Source organism: Pongo pygmaeus, chromosome 5 (genome assembly GCF_028885625.2).
Source record: "Pongo pygmaeus isolate AG05252 chromosome 5, NHGRI_mPonPyg2-v2.0_pri, whole genome shotgun sequence".
In the NCBI taxonomy this organism is placed as follows: domain Eukaryota; kingdom Metazoa; phylum Chordata; class Mammalia; order Primates; family Hominidae; genus Pongo; species Pongo pygmaeus.
The window spans coordinates 42,989,199-43,013,266 of NC_072378.2; the positions used below are offsets into that span (position 1 = coordinate 42,989,199).

Below are 24,068 nucleotides of genomic sequence, written 5' to 3' on the forward strand. Positions count from 1 at the left end.
TGTGGCTGAGGGTCAAAGGACTGGTTGAATCATGGATCACAAGTAATGCAAATTCTGAAAAGGCATCTCAAAAAGGCCACTCTTAGGTTCTACAATAGTGTTGTTATCTATAGGAGTAATTGTGGAAGTTACAAATCTTGTGATTGCTGGTTATCATTTAACTTACATCTTAGCATAATTCAGGCCCCTTTCATCATCTTAACCTTGTGGACTTTGATTAGTTTTATAAAGGCGGTTTCCTTTTGGAAAGGGCTATTGTCTTCCTTGCTTTAAGGTTAAACTACAAATTAAATTTCTCCCAAAGTTAGTTTGGCCTACACCCCAGAATGACCAAGGACAGCTTGGAGGTTAGAAGCAAGATGGAGTCAACTATATCAGATTTCTCTTACTGTTATAATTTTGCAAAGGCACTTTACCCACTTAAATATTTGGAAGAATTCTCCAGTGTAACCATTTGGGCCTCAAGATTTCTTTCTGGAAATGATTTTATAGCCAGTTAAAATTTTTAATAGGACTATTCAGATTTTCTGTTTCTTGTTTCCCTTCTAATAACATGTTTTTTCTTGGGAATTTGCTAATTGCATTTAAATTTCCAATTATATTGATTTAAATGACACCTAATATTTGTCTTATTTTCTATTTAATACATTTCAGATCTATAGGTTTTGTAGTATTTTTTGTAATCCTTTTTTAAATTTAAATTTTTCTGTTTTTCTTACCAGTCTTTCTAGAGATGTGTACTTTTTTTTTAGGACAGGGTCTCGCTTTGTCGCCCAAGCTGGAGTGCAGTAGCATGATTTCAGCTCACTGCAATCTCTACCTCCCAGGTTCAAGCAATTCTGGTGTCTCAGCCTCCCAAGTAGCTGGGACTACAGGCATGCACCACCACACCAGGCTAATTTTTGTATTTTCAGTAGAGACGGAGTTTTGCTATCTTGGCCAGGCTGGTCTCGAGCTCCTGGCCTCATGTGATCTGCCTACCTCAGCCTCCCAAAGTGCTGGATTACAGACATGAGCCACCATGCCCGGCCTAGAGATGTATGTGTTTATTACTTTTTTCGAAGAACCAACCTTTAGTTGTGTTGATTTATTTTTCCCTCCTTTTTTTTTTTTTTTTTTTTTTTTGAGGTGGAGTCTCGCTCTGTCACCCAGGTTGGAGTGCAGTGGCACGATCTCGGCTCACTGCATGCTCCACCTCCCAGGTTCACGCCATTCTCCTGCCTCAGCCTCCCAAGTAGCTGGGACTACAGGCACCCGCCACCACGCCTGGCTAATTTTTTTGTATTTTTAGTAGAGACGGGGTTTCACCATGTTAGCCAGGATGGTCTCGATCTCCTGACCTCGTGATCCGCCTGCCTCGGCCTCCCAAAGTGCTGGGATTACAGGCGTGAGCCACCATGCGTGGCCTTATTTTTCCCCTTTTATACATTTGCTTTGTTTTATTCTTTCCTTTTTTGTGTTTTCTTTAGATTTTGCCGTTCTTGCATAGTTTCTTTTCTTTCGTGACCACCAAAGTAATTTCTTTATAGATTATTAGATATTTACTTTCAGCCTTTCTTCTTTTCTGATGATTTAAGTCTTAGGTTTCCATCTAAGCATAATTTTAACTTCATCTCACAATCTTGTTATGTGGCAAATGAGGGTTGTTAAGAAAGGTTTGTTTTGCAAGTTCAAATGAACTTAGGTAACAAAGGATGCCCCTTGCCTTCCTGGAAAGTGAGAGGACACTTTACAGAAGGGAAATGTATGCTTTGTTTTTACAGCTTCTCTTGTGTCTGCTATCCTCAGTTGCCTTCACTCAAAATAATCCTTATGCCAAAGTGGCATATTTTGGGGTGGCATATTTGAGTTCTCTTCAGCAGATAGAGTGAGATGGATCACTTTAGTCCAGTCAAGAATGATTTAAATGTCTCCAGGTTGTTTTGACACGACTCAGTCTTACTTCTGCTTCATCCCCACCCCTGACACATAACTCCCTGAGGGTTCTCAATTGAGACCGTGGAGTTCTTCCCTAGAATTCGAGTTCGTTCACTCTATAGGAACTTGTACACTAATCTTGCTTCCTTATATAACTTTAGAATTTTGTAAATGTCTTTAGGGAAAAACTGGAAGAACATTGAACTCAGTTCCCCCTGCTCTTTTTCTTACTGGGATTCTGGCCTCTCCAACACCCTGGGATGGCTATAGTCTCAGCAAGTTTTTCTCCCTAATAATAGCAGTTCTGTACAGATTTTGTAACCACACAATGGGTTATCTTGCTCGCTGCCCAGATAAAGCTGATTTATGAAGATGAGGGAGTTGCAATGGAGAAAGAGTTTAGTACACAGAGAGCTGGCTAAGTGGGAGACCAAAGCTTTATTATTACTCAAATCAGCCACCCCAACAATTTAGAGCCTAGGTTTGGAGGGCAGAGGCCTAGGAAATAGGGGATGCTGATTGGTTGGGTCCAGGGTGGAATCACAGGGAATTGAAACTGTCCACTTGTGCTGAGTCCGTTCCTAGGTGGGGGCCATAAGACCAGATAAGCCAGTTTACCAGTCTGGGTGTCTCCAGCAGGTCCTTCAGCATGCAGGGTCTGAAAAATACCTCAAACACCAATCTTAGGTTTTACGATAGTAATGTTATCTGTAGGAGCAAGTGGGGGAGGTTAGTGATCTTGTGGCCTCTGGCTGCATGACTTCTGAGCCATAATTTCTAATCTAGTGGCTAATTTGTTGGTTTTACAAACGCAGTCTGGTTCCCAAGCAAGGAGGGAGTTTGTTTCAGGGACAGTCTATTACCGTCTTTGTTTGTTTTTTTTTTGTATGTTTTGTTTTTTGAGTCAGGGTCTCACTCTGTTGCCCAGGCTAGAGTGCAGTGGTGCAATTGTGGCCCACTGCAGCCTCGACCACCCAAGTTCGAGCCAACCTCCTGCCTCAGTTTCCTGAGTAGCTGGGACTACAAGTGTGCGCCACCACACCTGGCTAAGTTTTTTTTAATCTCTCATTTTTAGTAGAGACAATGTCTTGCTATGTTGCCTGGGCTGGTCTTGAACTCCTGGGCTCAAATGATCCTCCCACCCCAGCCTCCCAAAGTACTAGCATTACAGGCATAAGCCACCACACCCAGCCTTTGTTTTAAAGTCTTTAAAGTCTTTGTTTCAAAGTTAAACTGTAAACCACATTCCTCCCAAAGTTAGTTTGGCCTGCACCCAGGAATGAATAAGGGCAGTTTTGGAGATTAAAGGCAAGATGAAGTCAGTTAGGTCAGATCTCTTTCATTGTCATAATTTTCTCACTGTTACAGTTTTTGCAAAGGTAGCTTTGTTTTTTTCTTGGGATCTTAAATCCCCTCTTACCCCACTCCCAGAATAGACAAATGCTGAGGGAAAAGCAGCTGCAGAATGCTGGCTCACCTCCTTGTGCAGTTCCCTTTCTCCCTGGTTTTATCTCCTGGAGTCCTTGTCTCAGCAGCTCTCTAGGGATTTCAAACTTTTTTTTACTTTTATTAAGGTTTTCTAGTTGTTCTTGATGGAAATGTTGGTCAGCCTCAAGCTACTTCATCATGACTGAAAGCAGAAGAGTACTTTTATAGTTCTTTAAAAAAAAAAAAAAAAAAAACTCCGTTAATAATTATTATGCACATCCCTGGTTAAAAATAACTTGCCCTAGATATTAGTGGAATGTTTTATAGCAGTAGTACCTTTCGAATCACAATTACCTTACAATTAACACAGTCTTCATTTTTAGTTTGGTCAAGACCTTTGGTCAAGACCCAGTACTGGCTGGGCACAGTGGCTCATGCCTGTAATCCCAGCACTTTGGGAGGCAAAGGTGGAGGTCAGGAGTTCAAGACCAGCCTGGCCAACATGGTGAAATCCTGTCTCTTCTAAAAATACAAAAAATTAGCTGGGCCTGGTGGCAGGTGCTGGTAATCCTAGCTACTCGGGTGGCTGAGACAGGAGAATTGCTTGAATCCATGAGGTGGAGGTTGCACTGAGCCAAGATCATGCCACTGCACTCTAGTCTGAGCGACAGAGTGAGGCTCTGACTCAAAAAAAAAAAAAATAGTGCTTATAATTCAAGTGATTAGAGTATGATAGTTCTAATTTATTAAATATGTGTTCAGTCAGCATTATCCCTGTATGCTGTGGCATGTTTAGTTTAAAAGTATAGGCATAGATGATTATTATTATTCAGTTGTAGTTTTCAGAGTCTTACGGGAGAATTTGGCCCATTTTGTATATGCTGTTAAATAGGTAATGAGCCTTGCAATACAAAATTGAATATGAATCATATAAAATGAATAAAAACTGTAATTAATGTAATTAAGTAGTAGTGTTTTTTTTTGTTTTTGTTTTGAGATAGAGTTTCACTCTTGTCATCCACGCTGGAGTGCAGTGGCATGATCTGGGCTCACTGCAACCTCCGCCTCCTGGGTTCAAGCAGTTCTCCAGCCTCAGCTTCCCAAGTAGCCGGGATTATAGGTGCCCACTACTACGCCTGGCTAATTTTTTAATTTTTAGTAGAGAAGGGGTTTCGCCATGTTGGCCAGGCTGGTCTGGAACTCCTGACCTCAGGTGATCCGCCCACCTCAGCCTCCCAAAGTGCTCAGATTACAGGCGTGAGCCACTGTGCCCGGCTGATAGTGGTAATGCTTTTTAAAGCAAAGTTAATTGTAGGCATAAAAATTAAGAAAGGCCAGGCACAGTGGCGCACACCTGTAATCCCAGCACTTTGGGAGGCCGAGGCAGGCAGATCACTTGAGGTCAAGACTTCAAGATCAGCCTAGACAACTTGGTGAAACCCTGTCTCTACTAAATATATGTAAAAAATTAGCCAAGCGTGGTGGCACACACCTGTAATCCTAGCTACTTAGGAGGCTGAGGTGGGAGGATTACTTGAACCCTGGTGGAGGAGATTGCAGTGAGCCAAGATTATGCCACGGCACTCCAGCCTGGGTGACAAAGCAAAACTCTGTCTCAAAAAAAAAAAAAATTAATTTTTTAGGGTCAGTGTTAAGTACAAGAAATATGTACCAAGAATAAATACCAAATAATGTTTGGTATTTAATGTTGAAAATTACTTTGAAAGGTTAGCAACAATTTCTTAGCATAAGGTGATAAAGCTGAGAGCCTAAAGTCTTTTATTTTTCTTTTCTGTTTGTAACTTTGAAAAATGTGCTTCTTTTGTTATCTTTTAGAAGTAGAAATGCCTGAATAACTCCCCTGGTTTTTGTTTTGGTTTTGGTTTTTGGGGTTTTTGTTTGTTTTTAAGAGTCAAGGCCTTGCTGTGTTGCCCAGGCTGGCCTCGATATCCTGAGCTCAAGCAGTCCTCAACCTCAGCCTCACAAGTAGCTGGAACTATAGACATGAGCCACTGTGGCCAGCTACTTCCTGTTTTAATGGGACATTAGTAACGAACCATCCTAGTAGTAGTAGTAGTAATGAACCACTCTATTATTATTTACTTTTTTTTTTTAATTGAGAGAGTCTTGCTCTGTCGCCTAGGCTGGAGTGCAATGGCATGATCTCAGCTCACTGCAACCTCTGCCTCCTGGGTTCAAGCGGTTCTCCTGTCTCAGCCTCCCGAGTAGCTGGGATTACAGGAGCCCACTACCACGCCCAGCTAATTTTTGTGTTTTTTAGTAGAGACGTGGTTTCACCACGTTGGCCAAGCTGGCCTCGAACTCCTGACCTTAGGTGATCCACCCGCCTCGGCCTCCCTTGCTGGGATAACAGGCATAAGCCACTGCACCCAGCCTATTTTTTTTTTTTTGACACCCCTAAAGACAATTAGAATCCAATCCAAAATTATGCAGTATGTGAACCATCTCTTTTAACATTCACCTGAAATTAAAAATGCTAGTAAGTGCCTTGATTGGTGGGGGTTTACCTTCTAACAATATTAAGTTGTCTGTCCACCAAACTTCCTCTTACTGCCTGCTTTAAGTCCTGAAGTTTTCAAAGGTATATTTAACTCTATAGATTTTCTACTTATCTGCTGACTTTAGAATTTAACATCTATATTAGAATACAGTTTTAATATATTCTTAGACTTCTGTCTTCTGCATTTTTGTTCCTACTTATTTGGGGTTTTTTTGTTTTTTGTTTTTAAGACAGGGTCTCACTCTGTCGCCCAGGCTGGAGTGGCGTGATCATGGCTAACTGCAGCCTTGACCTCCCAGGCTCAGGTGATTTTCCCACCTCAGCCTCCCAGGTAGCTGGGAATACAGGTACATGCCACCACACCCAGCTAATTGTTTTATTTTTTATAGAGACAGGGTTTCACTGTGTTGCTCAGGCTGATCTCGAACTGGGCTCAAATAGTCCGCCTGCCTCAGCCTCCCAAAGTGCTGGCGTTACAGACGTGAGCTACTGCACCTGGCCTTGTTCTACGTTTTGATGAAACTTTTTCTGTTGCTAATTACCTGATCTTGACTTATGCAAGACCTGTTTAAGTTGTCACCCAGCATCAATAACACTCTAGAATCCTAGGAGAGAGTAGCTATTGAGGCTGGAAAATGTCAGGGGGAGGATCCATGATCTTTTTTTTGTATCAGAGTGCAAAATGAAGTATTCAAAGTAACATTAGACTTTCTGACTCTACTAGGGCAGATTAACGCCATCAAAATGGCAAAGAGCAAAATGTTTGAAGTTATATTGTGTTACGGAGGGCATGAGAGGGCGTGGCCCACATTGTAGGTAGAAAGAAAAATTGTTGAGCCTCTTTGTGGAAACAATTTGGTGATATCATTAAAATTTATTATGTGCATACTCTTTAACCGATTACTTCCACTTTTAGGAAATTATTCTATAAATATTCCTACAACTATACACAGTGGATATTTGTTGCAACATCTTTTTTAATAGCATAAAACTGGAAACAACCCAAATGTCTGACCAGTAAAAGCTTGGCTAAATAAAATCTGATACAAAAGTAGACCTGGTTAAAAAGAATGACGAGCATTTGTATGAACTGATATGGGACATTGTCCCATATCAAGTAGAAAAGGGTACAAAACAATATAATATGCTATCCTTTGTAGGAAAAAGATAGATATAATTATACATACTTGTGTATACTTAATACACACTTTATGTATTTATACATTTTATATATGTGTGTGTATTATGTAGTATATACTCTATGATTTTATATATATATATATAAATACAGGCTCTGTAATTATATATATATAAAATACACACACATATACCATCTCTGCAAGAATATGCAAGGAACTACGATTAACAGAGTTTGCCTTTAGAAAGAAGACCTCAGGAGCTAGGAGACTCCCTGTTGCATTTAGTATCATTTACATGTATTTGCTTATTCAAAAAAAAAATATGTATATATGTACACACATGCACACACACACAAAGAAACAAAAAATAAATCTCAACTAAGAAAATTAAGAGAAAATATTGTTTCTCATACTGAGTTCTAGAGAATCTATGTCGTAAACCTCTGGATCCTAGAATAACTATACCATACCATTATAGGTGTCTAAATGTGTCAGTTAAGGAAAATTTGCAGCCTGATTCAGAGCCCCCACCCTGAATTATCTTTGAGTAATGAGCCTTGGAACTGTCTTCTAACATTCTGGCATCTTTCTGGCATCTGGCATAATTGTTGCTTCATACACATGGCAATTGGAGTAAGTAATTGTTATTTAGAAATACACAGTGATGCATTTATGATATATAGTTGTGTTGAAAAAGGTTTAAACTGAAGAAGCTAAACAATGTTGGTGACTTTTTTTTTTAGTCTTTCTAGTACATAGTTTTTGATTACCATACACTCTGATAAACTTTGTTTTTAGGAGTTTTTGATTACCATACACTCTGATAAACTTTGTTTTTAGGCTCGAATGCTCATCACAGAAGAAAACTTGATGAGCATTATCATTAAGACTTTTATGGATCATTTGAGACATCGAGATGCCCAGGGCAGATTTCAGTTTGAACGATACACTGCTTTACAAGCTTTCAAATTTAGGAGAGTACAGAGCCTTATTTTAGATCTCAAGTAAGTTATTGTTTAATTATTAAACCAGTTGCAATTTATAGAAAGTCAATGTTTATGTTAATTGCCACTGTCACTTTTATCTTGTTCAGGTATGTGTTAATTAGCAAACCAACTGAATGGTCAGATGAGCTGAGGCAGAAGTTCCTAGAAGGGTTTGATGCCTTTTTGGAATTACTAAAATGTATGCAGGTATGTAAAAACTGTTACACTTTTCTTTTTCCTTTTTTTTTTCTCTTTTCTCTTTTTTTTTTTTTTTTTTTTTATTTTTCTTTTTAAGAGATGGGGGTCTCACTGTGTTGCCCAGGGTGGAGTGTAGTGGCTAGTTATAGACACAACCATAGTGTACTATACCTTTGAACTCCTGAGCTCTGGCGGTTCTCCTGCCTCAGCCTCCTAAGTTACTTGGGACTAGAGGCGCAGGCACGGACCCAGGCCCGGCTTCTTTGTTGTTGTTGTTGTTGTTGTTGTTGTTCATTGAAATGAACAGCTTTCTGTCTGCGCATCTTTTCATTTCGTGCACGTTTCCAAAAGATCAATTTGGATGGCTGCAATTCTGACCAGGAAGCTCCTCTTTAATTGGAGAGTCTTAGAAAGGTATGGAGCAAAGGAGATCCCAGCAAAGATTCCGGCATCTACTGCTCTTGGGTTTTTTCTGGGTTGGTTTTTTTGTTTTGTTTTGTTTATGAGATGGAGTCTCACTCGGTCGCCCAGGCTGGAGTGCAGTGGCGCAATCTCAGCTCACTGTAATCTCCACCTCCAGAGTTCAAGTGAATATCCTGCCTCACCCTTTCAAATAGCTGGGATTACAGGTATACACCACCACACCAGCTAATTTTTTGTATTTTTAATAGAGATGGGGTTTCACCAAGTTGTCCAGGCTGGTCTCGAACTCCTGACCTCAAGTGATCCACCCACCTCAACCTCTCCAAGTGCTGGGATTACAGGTGTGAGCCACCACACCTGGCCAGTTTTGGGGGTTGTTTTTTTGTTTGTTTTTTGTTTTGTTTTGTTTTGTTTTGTTTTGTTTGAGACATAGTTTTTCACTCTGTTGCCCAGGCTGGAGTACAATGGCACAGTCTTGGCTCACTGCAACCTCCACCTCCTGGGTTCAAGTGATTCTCTGACCTCAGCTTTCTGAGTAGCTGGGATTACAGGCACCTGCCACCATGCCTGGCTATTTTTTGTATTTTTAGTAGAGACGAGGTTTCAGCAAGTTGTCCAGGCTGATCTCAAACTTCTGACCTCAAGTGATCCGCCCACCTCAGCCTCCCAATGTGCTGGGATTACAGGCATGAGCCACTGCGCCAGCCACTTTTATATTTCTTTGGTTTCCACTAATGTTCTTTCTTTAGAGGTTACAAGTTTATTTTTTTAATATGCTTTCTTGGAAGTATAGTCAAGTTATTTGAGAAACTGTAGTCATTTTTGATTTTGCTTTTTAATGTTTCCGTGTTTCTTTTTCTCTCCTTCATGTGATATTTATATAATACAGTGTAGACCTTTTTCCCCTGTTTAATTCTCTTTTTAGGAAACATCCCTATATACAAAACAGAATCTAGAAGTAGAAACGAACAGGTATATTTAACCAGTTATAACTATAAGAAGATAGGTGACGTCTCTAAAAATCTGAGCAAGTACTATTATGATTTCTTTAGTAGCCACCTGGCTTTCTTAAGAAAAGGAATGACCAAAGTTGACTTACCATTTTTATTTTTATTTGTTTGAATTTATTTTTATTTATTTATTTATTTTGGAGGTGGAGGTTTGCTCTGTCGCCCAGGCGGGAGTGCAGTGGCGCGATCTTGGCTCGCTGCAACCTCTGCCTCCAAGGTTCAAGCAATTCTTCTGCCTCAGCCTCCCGAGTAGCTGGGATTACAGGTGCACGCCACCACACCCAGCTAATTTTTGTATTGTTAGTAGAGACAGGGTTTCGCCATGTTGGCCAGGCTGGTCTTGAATTCCTGACCTCAAGTGATCCACCCACCTCAGCCTCCCAGAGTGCTGGGATTACAGGCGTGGGCCACCATGTCTGGCCTGACTTACCATTCTAGTTCCTAGGTTGGGTGGTAGTTCATGGGTGTTTAATTTATTATAATACTACTATGTTTTTTATGTATCTGTGAAAACAGTAGCTACTTTGGTCATTTTTGATACTTGAAGTATTCTGTATTCTCTATTGTTTAATAAGTTCTGACATACTAGAATAGTTAGGCTAGTTTCTGAACAGTAATTTTAATTAAAAGCTATTTATTGTTTTGCCTTCTTTCAGGCTCTGTGAAAACTTTTAATTGCATATTAGGACATAATATTAAAACTTTATTATAAAATACAGTTATAAATTCAATAACATTTTAAAAACTTGTCACATTTCTTTTAACAATTTTTTCTATAGACAATAGAGCTAAAAAGGAAGGATTATTGCAGTGAAATATTGAAGTATTTTATTGCCTAAAACAGATCTTGGATGATACCTCTGAAATAATGCGTTTATTGGGATTTCTAAATTTATATTTTAGAGAATGTTGTATAAACACAGAATTTTAAAAGCTATTACTTCTCATAGTACTTGAAGTTTCCTGTTAAAACTTATACCTTCTATGTTTTTATAATCAATATATATTTCTTCTACGTTACTTCTTAGGTTTCCATATAAAAGAACAACTATAATTTTCATTCATATATAATTTTTTCACTTCCTTTAAGGGAATGGATCCAATTACACGTCAAGTAGGACAACATATTGAAATGGAACCAGAGTGGGAAGCAGCCTTCACACTACAAATGAAATTAACACATGTCATTTCAATGATGCAGGACTGGTGTGCTTCAGATGTGAGTTTCTTCTAGGTGCGGGGAATAGGAGGAAAGTGGAAGAGGGAGGAATAAGCAGAATCCTAAGTAAATTCCAAGGAGATCTGGAGAAAATAGTGGTGATACTTAGTTTGTTAAACAGCATATTTTCCTTCTCCACCTATAAACTCAGTAAAATTTTAAAATTCTACAGCCTTAGGAAAAACTTGAAAAATAGAGAAAGAAATAATCCAAATTGTCTCTTCCCTAATGTAACTATCTTTGTTTTTTTTTCCATAATCCCTTCTAGACTTTGAGAATATAAAAATGGTAGTTTATAAATTTATTCAAAAATAAAGTTTTATTATTGGTACATTTGTCATGTGTCTTAAAATTATTTTGGCCTTCCTTTGGCGATAAAGTCTAGATGAGAGCCTGTGTACATTATGAGGTTAGGGAGGTTTCTGTAAGGTCTGAACAATCTATAAAAGTTAACAGAACAAAGAGTAAATGATATTCCTGACTGAGAAGACAGCTGCATTATAGTCTGTGATGACAGGGACTAGGATAGTCCTAGGAGCTATAGAAAGGTCTGTGGTTGGAGCACAGAAGTAGAGAACAGAGATTTGGGCACAGGAGTGATTTTTTGGGGCCTTGGCCATGGAAAGAAGTTTTGAATATAATTCTTTTTTTTTTTTTTTTTTTTTTGTGAGACACAGCTCACTCTGTTGCCAAGGCCAGAGTGCAGTGGTGCAATCCTGGCTCACTGCAGCCTCGACCTCCGTGGGCTTAGGTGATCCTCCCACCTCAGCCTCCTGAGTAGCTGGGACAACAAACACACACCACCACACCTGGCTAATTTTTCTATTTTTTGTAGAGACAGGGTTTCACCGTGTTGCCCAGGCTGGTCTTGAATTCCTGGGCTCAAGCGATCTGCTTGCCTTGGCCTCCCAAAGTCTTGGAATTACCGGCGTGAGCCACCACACTCAGCCTGCATTTTATTTGAAGTGGGAAGCCTTTAGAGATTACCATCTCTCTATTAAATTCCCTGCTTCAACTCTTGCCCCCTTTATCCATTCTCCATACAGTGACATGATTCAATTTACATGTTTTTTAAAATTGCTCTGTATGGAGAATGGATGAAGGGGGCAAGAGTCAAAGCAGGAATTTAATAGAGAGATGCTTGGCAATGCCTTGGAGTTTACTAGAGATAGAGAAAAGTAGCAAGTTTTGAGAGAAACTTAGAAGATGAAGTTGCCAGCTTGGTAATAGATTGGACAATGGGGAATGGGGGAAAGGAGGGTATTGGAATAACTTCTAGATTTCTGCACTATATGGGTAAATGTGTCATTAACTGAGATGAGGGACCCTGGAAGAGGGACCAAATTTGGGAGGGAGGATTGAGTTTGGTTTTGCCCAAATTGTTATTTGAGGTACTTACTCATTGAATTTAAGGAGCTTATTCAATGTTGTAGAAACTCAACCTTTTGAGTAACTTACAGAAAAACCCTCTTTTTTAGGAAAAAGTGTTAATTGAAGCTTACAAGAAATGTCTCGCTGTACTGATGCAGTGTCATGGTGGTTATACTGATGGTGAACAGCCAATCACACTAAGCATTTGTGGACATTCAGTGGAAACTATCAGATACTGTGTTTCCCAAGAAAAAGTTAGCATTCACCTCCCAGTTTCTCGCTTACTTGCAGGTAAAGCATTTCCCCTAAAATAAAACCCTAAAATTATCTTTTAAATTGTTGTTTGTGTTTAATATCTGTGAATACTTACTTTGTGCCAGACGTTATTCTGCGATTTCTACATCAACTTATCCAGTCATCACATCGTCCTGTGAAGTAGGTATTATTATTAAGCTTGCTTCACAGATGGGAAGACAGAGGCATAGAGAGTGACTTGCTTAGTAAGTCACACAACAAGAAAGAATCAGTTGGCATTATGAGGAAGTTTGGCACCAGAGGCCATGTTTATAGCCGTTATGCCATAGTGCTCCTTTAGACTTTACAGATACCACAGATTTTATCATTTCACCGAATCCAGCTTCAAAGTCTATGTTACCATTCAATCTGTCACTTAAGCAATTGCTAATCACTTGAAGCCACCCTAGATTTTCTATTCTCCTTTTTTCTCTCCCTCTGAGCTGTTTCATATATTTATTGATAGCTTTTTACGCAACAGGTCAAGAACAAGGCCATAATGGGGTGATAATTCTTTTAATTTCAAGTAGTTGATTTATAAGCCACTTCTAATTAATTGGCAGAATGTCTGAAGCTGCCATCTTACGTGGCCAAAGACTTTGAATATGCACTTATCCATCTCTGCAGACTCATTTCAGTACAGCTTTCATATTTCTTGATTCTAGGTATTCTTTTCTTGCTCACACACTGTTGTTTTCTTTAGTTCATTTTAACTCAGAACAGAAAGAAATTTTGAAGGTAGTTTACTCATTGTAAAATACGTAATTTATGTGAAGTTTGTGGCTCAGTAGCTTAATGTGATGTGAGCGTGTGTTTTTTGTTTTGTTTTGTTTTTTTCTGGAGGAGATTGTAGAGAATTTGTTTCATTTCTTCCTTAAATGTTTGACAGAATTCACCAGTGAAGTCATCTCATCTGATGTTTTAGTTTTTGGAAGGTTATTAATAATTGACTCAATTTCTTTAATAGATACGGGCCTGTTTAGATTATCTGTTTCTCCTTGTGTGAGTTTTGGTAGTTTGTGTCTTTCAAGGAATTGATCCATTTCATCTAAGTTATCAGATTTGTGGGCCTAGAGTTGTTAATATTCCTTCATTATCCTTTTAATGTATATGGGGTCAGTAGTAATGATTCCTCTTTCATTCTGAAGGCATTTTTTTTCATTGTTCTGAGACCTATCCCACTGATAGACCCTTGCCATGGGTATATTATTGAAGTCATGGTAATTTAAGATAATTACTTACTCTGAGGCTTATAAAGTTGTTATTCCTAGACATATGAATATTAAAATGGTACAATAGACCATTACCTAGAATGAAATCATGATCATAAGAAGAAATCTCTCTTATTTCTATAACTTGTTCAGGCCCAGTTTTGTTTTTATAAGTGTTTTGAGCAACTGAACTGTCGATCCTCAACACAGGCAACTGATGGCATGGTGTTGTGGAAAAGTATTGAATAGAAGGCAAGAAAGTGAGGCATGCATGTGGAAGTAGCATGCAGGTGCAGCGTGGCATGCCCTGCACATGCCCTTAAAAAAAAACAAAAAAAAAGGCAAGAAATTGAGTAATGAGTCCTGTCTCCAACTGAGCCACTGATCTCTTCTGCCTTTAAAAATCTGAGTGAGACTCTGTCTCAAAAAAAAAAAAAAAAAAAAAAAAAGTCTAATTTTATGGGAGGAAGCTGATGCTGTTAGTTATCTACAGTGAAAAAAGTCAATACTCTAAAAATGTACTAATTTCTGCCTAGGTTTTTACCTCCCTCAAAGCTGTTGTGTGAATATTTTTGAGTATTCATTTCATTGTATTTCATAAACCTTAGCCTAACTGCTTATAATCTAATTGGAAATCTAGTAAACCAACACAAAACAGTTCATGGACAGTTTGAAGCAAGTGCTAATGGAGTTTGAGCAGTAAATATTGAGAATAAGCTATTAGAATGGCATTAGTAGTTCAAGTTTTCCTAGATGAAGAAAGCCTCAAACCAGGCTTGAGTAAGTGGCCATTATATATTGATAAGACTTTAAAGGGTGTCCTCTGTTTAAACAATAGCATAAACAGAACACATTCAGAATGAACTGAAGGCTGGGCGTGGTGGCTCATGACTGTAATCCCAGCACTTTGGGAGGCCGAGGCCGGCAGATCACCTGAGGTCAGGAGTTCGAGACCAGCTTGGCCAACATGGCAAAACCCCGTCTCTACTAAAAATAAAAAAAATTAGCTGGGTGTGGTGGAGTGCACCTGTAGTCCCAGCTGCTCTGCTCAGGAGGCTGAGGCAGGAGAATCGCTTGAACCTGGGAGGTGGAGGTTGCAGTCAGCCAAGATCCCTTGAGGTTAGAAACTAAGGAGGCTTTGATCCTAAACTGAAAGTTCTGGGGAACTTAATTCGAAGGTCAGTATCAGTAAGGACCGTGAATTCCAGGGCCAGTTTCTCCGTTCAGTGGCCAGAAGGATCTCTCACTGCTATACTTTAAATGGGAACAAATTCCATGGCCCAGTGAAATACAACTCTTAAAGTTGGTATAACGTGTATATAAATTGTTTTGATAGCTTTTAAAATGTCATCAGTGTGTATTAGTACGTACAACTAAGACTAGTTCTAAGTGTGCCTTTGATAACAGATTCATGAGAAGCATTAAAAAGCCTCTTTTATTAGCCAGGCGTGGTGGCGGGCACCTGTGGTCCCAGCTACTCGGGAGGCTGAGGCAGGAGAATGGCGTGAACCCGGGAGGCAGAGCTTGCAGTGATCCAAGATCGCGCCATTGCACTCCAGCCAGGTGACAGAGCAAGACTCCGTCTCAAAAAAAATAATAATAATAATAAAAAGCCTCTTATGAATATAGTTCATTTTCTATCTTAATTGGTAATTTGATAGGTTCCCAAAGAGAAAAGAAGTTAGATATAAAGTTGAGTGAATATTTAAGGTATTTTTCCTAAATGATTTTTACTGATAGAAATACTGTTTTTTGTTTGTTCTTTCATGCAGGTTTACATGTATTATTAAGCAAAAGTGAAGTGGCATATAAATTTCCAGAGCTCCTACCTCTAGTAAGTGGTGCATACATTTAAAAGTGAATACCTATTTATTATGTTCTTTGTATTTGAAATCACTTTGAAACACATTTTTAGTTTGGGTTCTCCAGAGGAACAGAACCAGTAAGATATGTATATGTGTGTGTATGTGTGTGTGTGTGTGTGTGTGTGTGTGTGTGTGTGTATAGATACATATATAGAGAGAGAGACAGAGATTTGTTGTAAGCAACTGGCTCATGAAATTGTGGGGGCTGAAATCTGGCAAGTCTGAAATATGCAGGGGAGCCTAGCAGACTGGAGAGACCCAGGGAAGAGTTGATGTTGCAGTCTTGAGTACAGTGGCTGTCATAAAGGCAGAATTCCTTCTTCCATGGGGGACATCAGTCTTTTCTCAAGGCCTTCAACTGAACTGATGAAGCCCACCCATGTTTGGAGGGTAATCTGCTTTACTCAGAGTCTGTGATTTTTTTTTTTTTTTTTTTTTTTAGACAGAGTCTCACTCTGTCACCCAGGCTGGAATGCAGTGGCGCAATCTCAGCTCGCTGCAACCTTTACCTCTGTGGTTCAAGGAATTCTCCTGCCTCAGCCGCCCAAGAAGCTGGAATACAGGTGCCTGCCACCACTCTCGGCTAATTTTTGTATTTTTAGTAGTGACAGGGTTTCACCATGTTGCCCAGGCTGGTCTCGAACTCCTGATCTCAGGTGATCCACCTGCCTCAGCCTCCCAAAGTGCTGGGATTACAGGTGTGAGCCACCATGCCCAGCCAGTCTATGATTTAAATGTTAATCATTTTAAAGGTGTAAAAAATACCTTCATAGCAACATTAGATTGCTGTTGACCATAAATGGGATATCATAGCCTTGCTAAGTTGATATATAAAACTAACCATCACACAAACATATCTTAAAATAATTAAAATAAATAAGGCCGGGCACAGTGGCCCACACCTGTAATCGCAGCACTTTGGGAAGCTGAGGCTGGTGGATCACCTGAGGTCAGGAGTTCAAGACCAACCTAGCCAACATGGTGAGTCCCCATCTCTACTAAAAATATAAAAATTGGCCAGGCGTGTTGGCTCATGCCTGTAATCCCAGCTACTCGGGAGGGTGAGGCAGGAGAATCGCTTGAACCCGGGAGGCCGAGATTGCACCGTTGCACTACAGCCTGGGTGACAGAGTGAGACTCTGTCTCAAAAAATAATAATAATAATTTATATTGTGTTTTATAAAAGCATTTATCCCTATCAACCAAACTTCTTTTTAGAACTGATTTTATGTGTGTGTTTTTTTTTGTTTTCTGTTTTTTTATTTTTTGTATATATAGAGTGAACTTAGCCCACCCATGTTGATAGAACACCCTCTTAGATGTCTTGTTCTATGTGCCCAAGTACATGCCGGAATGTGGAGAAGAAATGGGTTCTCTCTAGTAAACCAGGTAAGTGTTTTCTAATTCTATGAAGAGTTTTCATTCCATTCTTGGTTTCTGTGAAGGTTGTAATTTTCAGTGGACTTAGTGAAAGCTGAGTATCTATATTAAAATTGTTTGAAAGGATTAATGATAAAACAAACAGTTTCTTAAAACTTTTATTCATAGTTTGTCAAGAAATAATGGAAAAAGTAGAAATGAACAACAGTGGTCATGATTTTTACTTGAAATAATTTTTTGGAACAAAGTTGGATATTAAAAAATAAAAATCCAGATTTTATCTATTTAAGTTAAATTGAATTAAAAGATAAAAGGCCTTTTAATATAGCTGTAAAATTGAGGTTTTACTTTTTATAGACCTCACATAGGCTTGGAATGAATTTTTTTTTTTTTTTCCTAAGATCAGACAAGATCTGGCGCATTTGGGGTGGTATAGCCGTAAACAGATTTTTTTTTCTCCTGTGTTTGGTAGCTCCTAACCTTCCTGAGACCACAACCTTTTACTTTATTCAGAAACCCAGCAAGTTAGCTGCAAAATGTGAACCATATCATGACCACTGTAATGTGAAAATCTGTAATTAATTAATCTATACTAAGATAATGTTAATTGTTAGAGAAACCACATCACACATGCACACATTCTTGTACGAACTTGTGCTTTTGGGGAAGGATTAGGAGAGAGAGCCTGAACCAATAAAAACTATTTACTCAATATAATTACTAATTTTTTTTTAGATTTATTACTACCATAATGTGAAATGCAGACGTGAGATGTTTGACAAGGATGTAGTAATGCTTCAGGTAATGAATTAAAAGCATTGAACTTAAAGGTTGTGGGGACTCTTTGCTTCTTGTTATTTCCATAGAATTCAGTCACTTGCGATCACTCCCAAATCTACAACTCCAGCCTAGCCCTGTCTCCTAAGCTCCAAACTCATATGGCTAACAGCCTTTAGATCATTGCCATCTATATTTCCTAGACACACTTCAGATTAAACGTGTTCAGAATAACTCCTCATGTTTCCTCCATACCTTCTTCCTGTCTTCACTTCCCTACCTTGGTGAATTGTTCCACAGTCTACCTAGTTGCTAAAGTCATATACCTGGAAGCCATCCTTTCTTCATTGTCCTCTGGTTCTTTAACTAATGTACTAATGTTAAACCTCTTAGTTTAAACCCCTTAATTTTCAAGGACTGCGATACTTAACTACATTGAAGTTCCCTGAATTTGCCATATTCTCATACATCTTAAACTCTGCATATTTATTTCTTTTGCTCCCTAAGTTACCCACCCCTTCTTTTTCCATTTACGTAGCTAACTTATTTTCCTGCTTGTCTCTGTGTTTACTTTAGCATTACTTCCTCCGGGAAGCCTTCCCTGACATACTAAAACTTGGCTACGTGTCCCTTTTGTGAGGACCCTAGCGTGGTATTTAACCCTGCCATAGCACTCACAACCCTGGACTGTGATTACTGTTTACTCTTCAGCACCCTACCCCCACCCACTAAACCATGGCAGTTATATCTTGTTTCTTTTTTTGTCCCTTTTGCCTTGCATAGTGCTTGTCACATAGTAGTTGTTCTCTGTTACTGCTGAATGGATTTAGTCATTATAGAAAAATAAAGCTGGCTAGGCACAGAGGCTCACACCTGTAATCCCAGCCTTTTGGGAGGCTGAGGCGTGTGGATCACCTGAGGTCAGGAGTTTGAGTCCAGCCTGGCCAACATGGCGAAACCCTGTCTCTACTAAAATTACAGAAATTAGCCTGGCATGGTGTCATGCGCCTGTAGTCCCAGCTACTTGGGAGGCCAAGGCAGGAGAATCACTTAAACTTGGGAGGCGGAGGTTGCAATGAGCTGAGATCACTCCACTGGACTCCAAGCTGGGCAACAGAATGAGACTCCGTCTCAAAAAATAAATAAATAAAAATAAAGTCAAGAAATGTATATTTCAAAAAAAAATTAGTTCAGAACAAAATCTAGGTTTATTTATAGTTTATACAAATGGAATTAAAAGAGAATTGAAACTAATATTTAAAAGCTGTCACTTCAGTCAGTATAATGCTTACCAGAAAAAAATAGGTTAGGAGATCTTGATAATAGTTTAATATGATCTGTATTTTTAAAATACTAGAAGGTTAATTAATATACCACATTTCCAAGTCCAAACAGTGATCAGCGAGCCCCAAAATAAAATTTTGGCACTGAATTCATAGGAATACAATTATTTCAAAGCATTAGAAGGAAAGGGAACTCATAGTCTGTGTTACTGTGCTGGGTGGGCTTAGGTTTGGGGCTTGTTTGTATTTTGTTTTACCAATTTAGATTCCTTTCCACACTTGCCTGCTACCACAAGTAGGGATCGAGGTTAAATGGGTTTTCATCTTTTATTGGGATTGGTGAACCTTTTAGGATTGGTAAACTGCTTTCTCTTGTGCAAGCCAAACTATCTCTCACTAATTGTTTCAATAGTGGCCCCTTTGACCTTCCTCTTTTCCTTTATCTCAAACATTAAAAAAAAAAAAAAAAAAAGACAGGTGTCTCCATGATGGATCCAAATCATTTCCTGATGATCATGCTCAGCCGCTTTGAACTTTATCAGATTTTCAGTACTCCAGACTATGGAAAAAGATTTAGTTCTGAGATTACCCATAAGGTAAGAACGTGTTTTATGAAACCACAACACATTGCTAAAGAAGCATCTTTCCTTCTTTTTGGATATGTTAATCCTCTGAGATTATGCAATATGCATATTCTTATCTCTGAACTTTATCTTCCCTCACTTGTTATAGGATGTTGTTCAGCAGAACAATACTCTAATAGAAGAAATGCTATACCTCATTATAATGCTTGTTGGTAAGTTTAAATTGTTTGAGGCATTTAATAAATTACATTGACATTTATAGTAGCAAATAGTTTGGAATTTCTGGCCTGTGTTTCCTTTGTTTTGAGAGGATGCTCAGTCTTAGGGGAAGAGAATTGGAATATTTCTCTTTTTCTCCCCTCTGGTTACTGTAATATTGAGAGTAATAGCACTGTGGTGCTTTGGAAGAAGGAGAAAATACAACTACTGAAGCAGAATAAACTGGAAGACTGTATTTTGCGAGGTGGTGGTGGGGGGAGCGGGGGACAGGAGAATTTAGCAAGCGAGGAATAGGATATTTAAGATCTATTTACTCTTGATTTATATCTTAACTATGTTTCTCTCCATGGGTTTGTGGTACAAAAGTATCTTCTTGACTTCAGATACAATAATTCCAAGCTAAAGGAGACCTATGGCTAATAGATGTGGATTTCTTTCCTTATTACCTATATTTTCAGTCCTTTACTACTGTTTTAGACCCTCTGTAGTCCATAGAGCAGAGAATACTGGCTACTGTCAGGAAATGATACCAATGAAGAAGGTCTCCGAAGCTGGTATTTTATTTGCCACTAGATAGTAGGGGAAAGGAAGGCTCTCCCTCCTTGCTGCCACAAGGAAAATGGGGTAAATGCAGTTTCCTTGACCACATTTAATCCCTTCCCACATTTCTGATCCCATTCTTTCAAAACAGCAACAAGAGCTCTCTCCACTGCCTAAAGCCTGCCCTCACGTGTTGGGTCTGAGATGCAGAAGCATGGTCAGGAGCTGCTGCTCTCCCTGGCTTATTGCCAGAACAGTCATTACTTTCCCATTGCTCAGACAGACTTAGAGAAATATAACATGCTGCATGAATTATAAGTATATATCACAAAAGTATTGTGATTATGTTAAATGTATGTGTATATACTTTTCCATTTTTGACAGGAGAGAGATTTAGTCCTGGAGTTGGACAGGTAAATGCTACAGATGAAATCAAGCGAGAGATTATCCATCAGTTGAGTATCAAGCCTATGGCTCATAGTGAATTGGTAAAGTCTTTACCTGAAGATGTAAGTACCTACATTTCTAAAAAGAAAACTGTAGAAACTTTTCCCTGCCTATCAGTCTAGTATCTATAGATTTACTTCTGTATACCTTTCTCACAATTGTAAAATCTATTATCATGGGATGTGTGTAATTCCAGTCACTCTTATTATAAATAATTAGAAAAAGAGAATAGGAGTAGAAAACAGAATAGTAATAGAATCTTTTACAATAAAGCCTTGAAGAAGATAAGGACACTAAACAAAAAGTAAGCCCAAACCTCAGAACTAAGGTTTGTACCCCACAGAAAGTGTCATTATAGGGTCTTTAGTACAAAGTTGCTATGGGTGTGGATAATGCTTTGTAACCTAGTATATTGAGGAAGGGAGTCAGAAGTGCCTACTCACCTATGCTGAGTAGAATAAATAATGTTTTCCTAAGCTTTTTCCTTCTTGGCCTCCAGAGTCTTCTTAATGACGAGCCTTTGTTTCATTTTAGTGAATGTAAAATAATAGTGAAAAGGACATTCATAGGTTAAATTGCAACTGTTTTTCCTTCCAGGGGTGATAGGTTCCCCAGCAACCTATATTTCAGCCATGGGGCTTTTCAGAAACTCAACCCTTATAATTGAGAAGGGACTTTGTTTTCATTGGGGCTTTTCAAAATGTTTGCCCTAATTTGAAACATAGATCAAAACCTTCAACTTTAATTAACATTTATTTTTCTGAGATTTCAACCTATCTTATCTTTGTTGCATAGTAATACTTTTAAACTTTGTATTATAAATATTTCAAACATCTATAGAGATTAAAAAATGTAATATAACAAGCCCATCACCAGCTTCAACAGAGGCCAGTCTGGTTTCATCTATACCCCAACCACTAACCTCTGTGCCCCACTGTATTATTTCCTAGAGAATACTATATTTACCATTTCATCTATAAATAGGACTATATGTATCTAAAACAGTGATTCTCAACTGAGGACAATTTTGCCCCCCAGGGGACATCTGTGACTGTCACTACTCAGGGCAGGGTGTGGGATGCTACTGGTATCTAGTGGGTAGAGGCCAGGGATACTGCTAAACAACCTACAATACCCAGGACAATCCCCTACAACATATCTGATCTGAATGTCAATAGTGCTGAGGTTGAAAAACTCTGATCTAGAAAACGAGGACTCTTAAAAAAAAAAACCCTATCTTTATGTTATCACACTTTTAAAAACAATAATTTATATATATATTTATATATTTTTATATATATTTATATATTTATATATATATTATATATATATATTTATATATTTTTTATATTTTTATATAGATATTTTAATATCTATATTATATATATTATATATTATATATATTATATATTATATATTTGTATATATATATTATATATATTATATATTTATTTATATATATATATATATATATATATATATACACACAGAGAGAGAGAGAGAGAGTCTGGCTCGGTCGCCCAGGCTGGAGTACAATGGCATGATCTTGGCTTACTATAACCTCTGCCTCCCGAGTTCAAGCGATTCTCATGCCTCAGCCTCCCAAGTAGCTGGGATTACAGGCGCACGCCACCATGCCCGGCTGGCTAATTTTTGTATTTTTAGTAGAGATGGGGGTTCTCTATGTTGTCCAGGCTGGTCTCGAACTCCTGGCCTCAAGTGATCTGCCCACCTCAGCCTCCCAAAGTGCTGGGATTACAGGCATGAGCCACCACACCTGGCCGAATGATGAATAATTCCTTAATGTCACTAAATATCTAGTCAAGATAAATATCTAGTCAAGATAAAAATTACTTGTACTGCTTTAATGCAGGAAGTGAATCTCAAGTTGTTCAATTAGGAAGCAGTTATAATTTAGCCTAAGCTTTAAGGAACAATAAAATTTCAAAAAGCATTTTTTTAAGTGGTTTAAGACTGTCAGCCAGGCACAGTGGCTCACGCCTGTAATCCCAACACTTTGGGAGACCAAGGTGGGTGGATCACAAAGTCAGGAGTTCAAGACCAGCCTGGCCAACAGAGTGAAACCCCATCTCTACAGAAAAAAAAAAAAAAAAATTAGTCAGGTGTGGTGGCGGGCTCCTGTAATCCCAGCTACTTGGTAGGCTGAGGCGGGAGAATTGCTTGGACCTGAAGGTGGAGGTTGCAGTGAGCCAAGATCACGCCATCACACTCCAGCCTGGGTAACAATGTGAGACTCCGTCTCAAAAAAATAAAAAATAAAGTGATTGTAACTGTATTTCCCAAACATTTTTAAAGAATTATTTATTCACAGAATTCCTATTAATATCTTTTCGTGAATGAGATATGATTTGGGAAGTGCTGTTGTACTGAAAATAGACAAGAAATTAGTGCAACTATTTTATAAAATACCAGAAGTATTTTACATCAACTTTTTAAAATGTTTTATATACTTTGTGTTTTCATTTAATTCCTTTAGAAAGCTCTTACCTTGATTCTATATGGTAGTGACTTTTTAAAAATCATAAAGTTTTATCTATTTTATGTATTTAAAAATAATATATCAATTTGAATAAACATCAGCTTACCAAGTAAGTGTGTCTAGTTTTGTATTAATCATTGTATTTGCTATGGAATCCTCATCTGTAAAAATGGAGATAAGGTGTATCTACCTTAGGTTGTTATGAGGGTCAATGAGCTAAAACACAATGCTCAGAGTGCTAGTAGTTATTATTAACATGAAACACACTTGTGTCCTGTACCTTTAGGAGAACAAGGAGACCGGCATGGAGAGTGTAATCGAAGCAGTTGCCCATTTCAAGTGAGTTTACTTCCTATTATTTCACATTCTTTTTTACTTTTCCAGTACATTCATTTTTCTTAGAGTGTTTTCTTTGATGCAACTGAGAATGAAGTTGCAGCTTTCAGAGATTGACAGACATTTTCAAATTATAGCTCTGAATTAGATTTCTCACTGACATTTCACTTTTCTGATCTCACCCTGTACTCAGCAACGTAAAGTGACATTGTGAGGGTTTTCGTCACATTCAGAATAGGTGTTCATAGCCAATGGTTTCAAATAGTAAAAATTAACCTCAGCAGTGATCTAAGTAAATGCATTGTAATTTCTTAAAACTGCTTTCTTTGTTTCCATTTGAATGTGCCGCCTAAATTGTGGGATAGCCTCTCAATGCCACCTTCTCCAGTGTCCATAGTCTTCCCCAGTCAATAAACTGGT

General features: G+C 38.4%; 1 protein-coding gene across 7 annotated transcripts in view; it reads left to right on the plus strand.

The window, feature by feature from the left end:
* Nucleotides 1-24,068, plus strand: part of UBR2 (ubiquitin protein ligase E3 component n-recognin 2) — a 129,044-nt gene that overhangs the window by 61,361 nt on the left and 43,615 nt on the right. For 5 of the 7 annotated variants that reach the window (XR_010126837.1, XM_054493387.2, XM_054493386.2 and 2 more), the window contains exons 12-22: nt 7,846-8,009; nt 8,099-8,198; nt 10,713-10,841; nt 12,320-12,503; nt 15,490-15,551; nt 16,861-16,971; nt 17,698-17,763; nt 19,496-19,618; nt 19,755-19,818; nt 20,750-20,874; nt 23,599-23,651. Coding sequence is in view for 4 of the 7 variants with exons in the window: in XM_054493387.2 (XP_054349362.2) it covers nt 7,846-8,009; nt 8,099-8,198; nt 10,713-10,841; nt 12,320-12,503; nt 15,490-15,551; nt 16,861-16,971; nt 17,698-17,763; nt 19,496-19,618; nt 19,755-19,818; nt 20,750-20,874; nt 23,599-23,651 (1,181 nt within the window). In the remaining 3 variants the exon portion in view is untranslated. Of the gene's footprint in view, nt 1-7,845; nt 8,010-8,098; nt 8,199-9,537; nt 9,585-10,712; nt 10,842-12,319; nt 12,504-15,489; nt 15,552-16,860; nt 16,972-17,697; nt 17,764-19,495; nt 19,619-19,754; nt 19,819-20,749; nt 20,875-23,598; nt 23,652-24,068 lie in introns of those variants that run through there. The other 2 variants (XR_010126838.1, XR_010126839.1) reach the window with 2 other exon arrangements.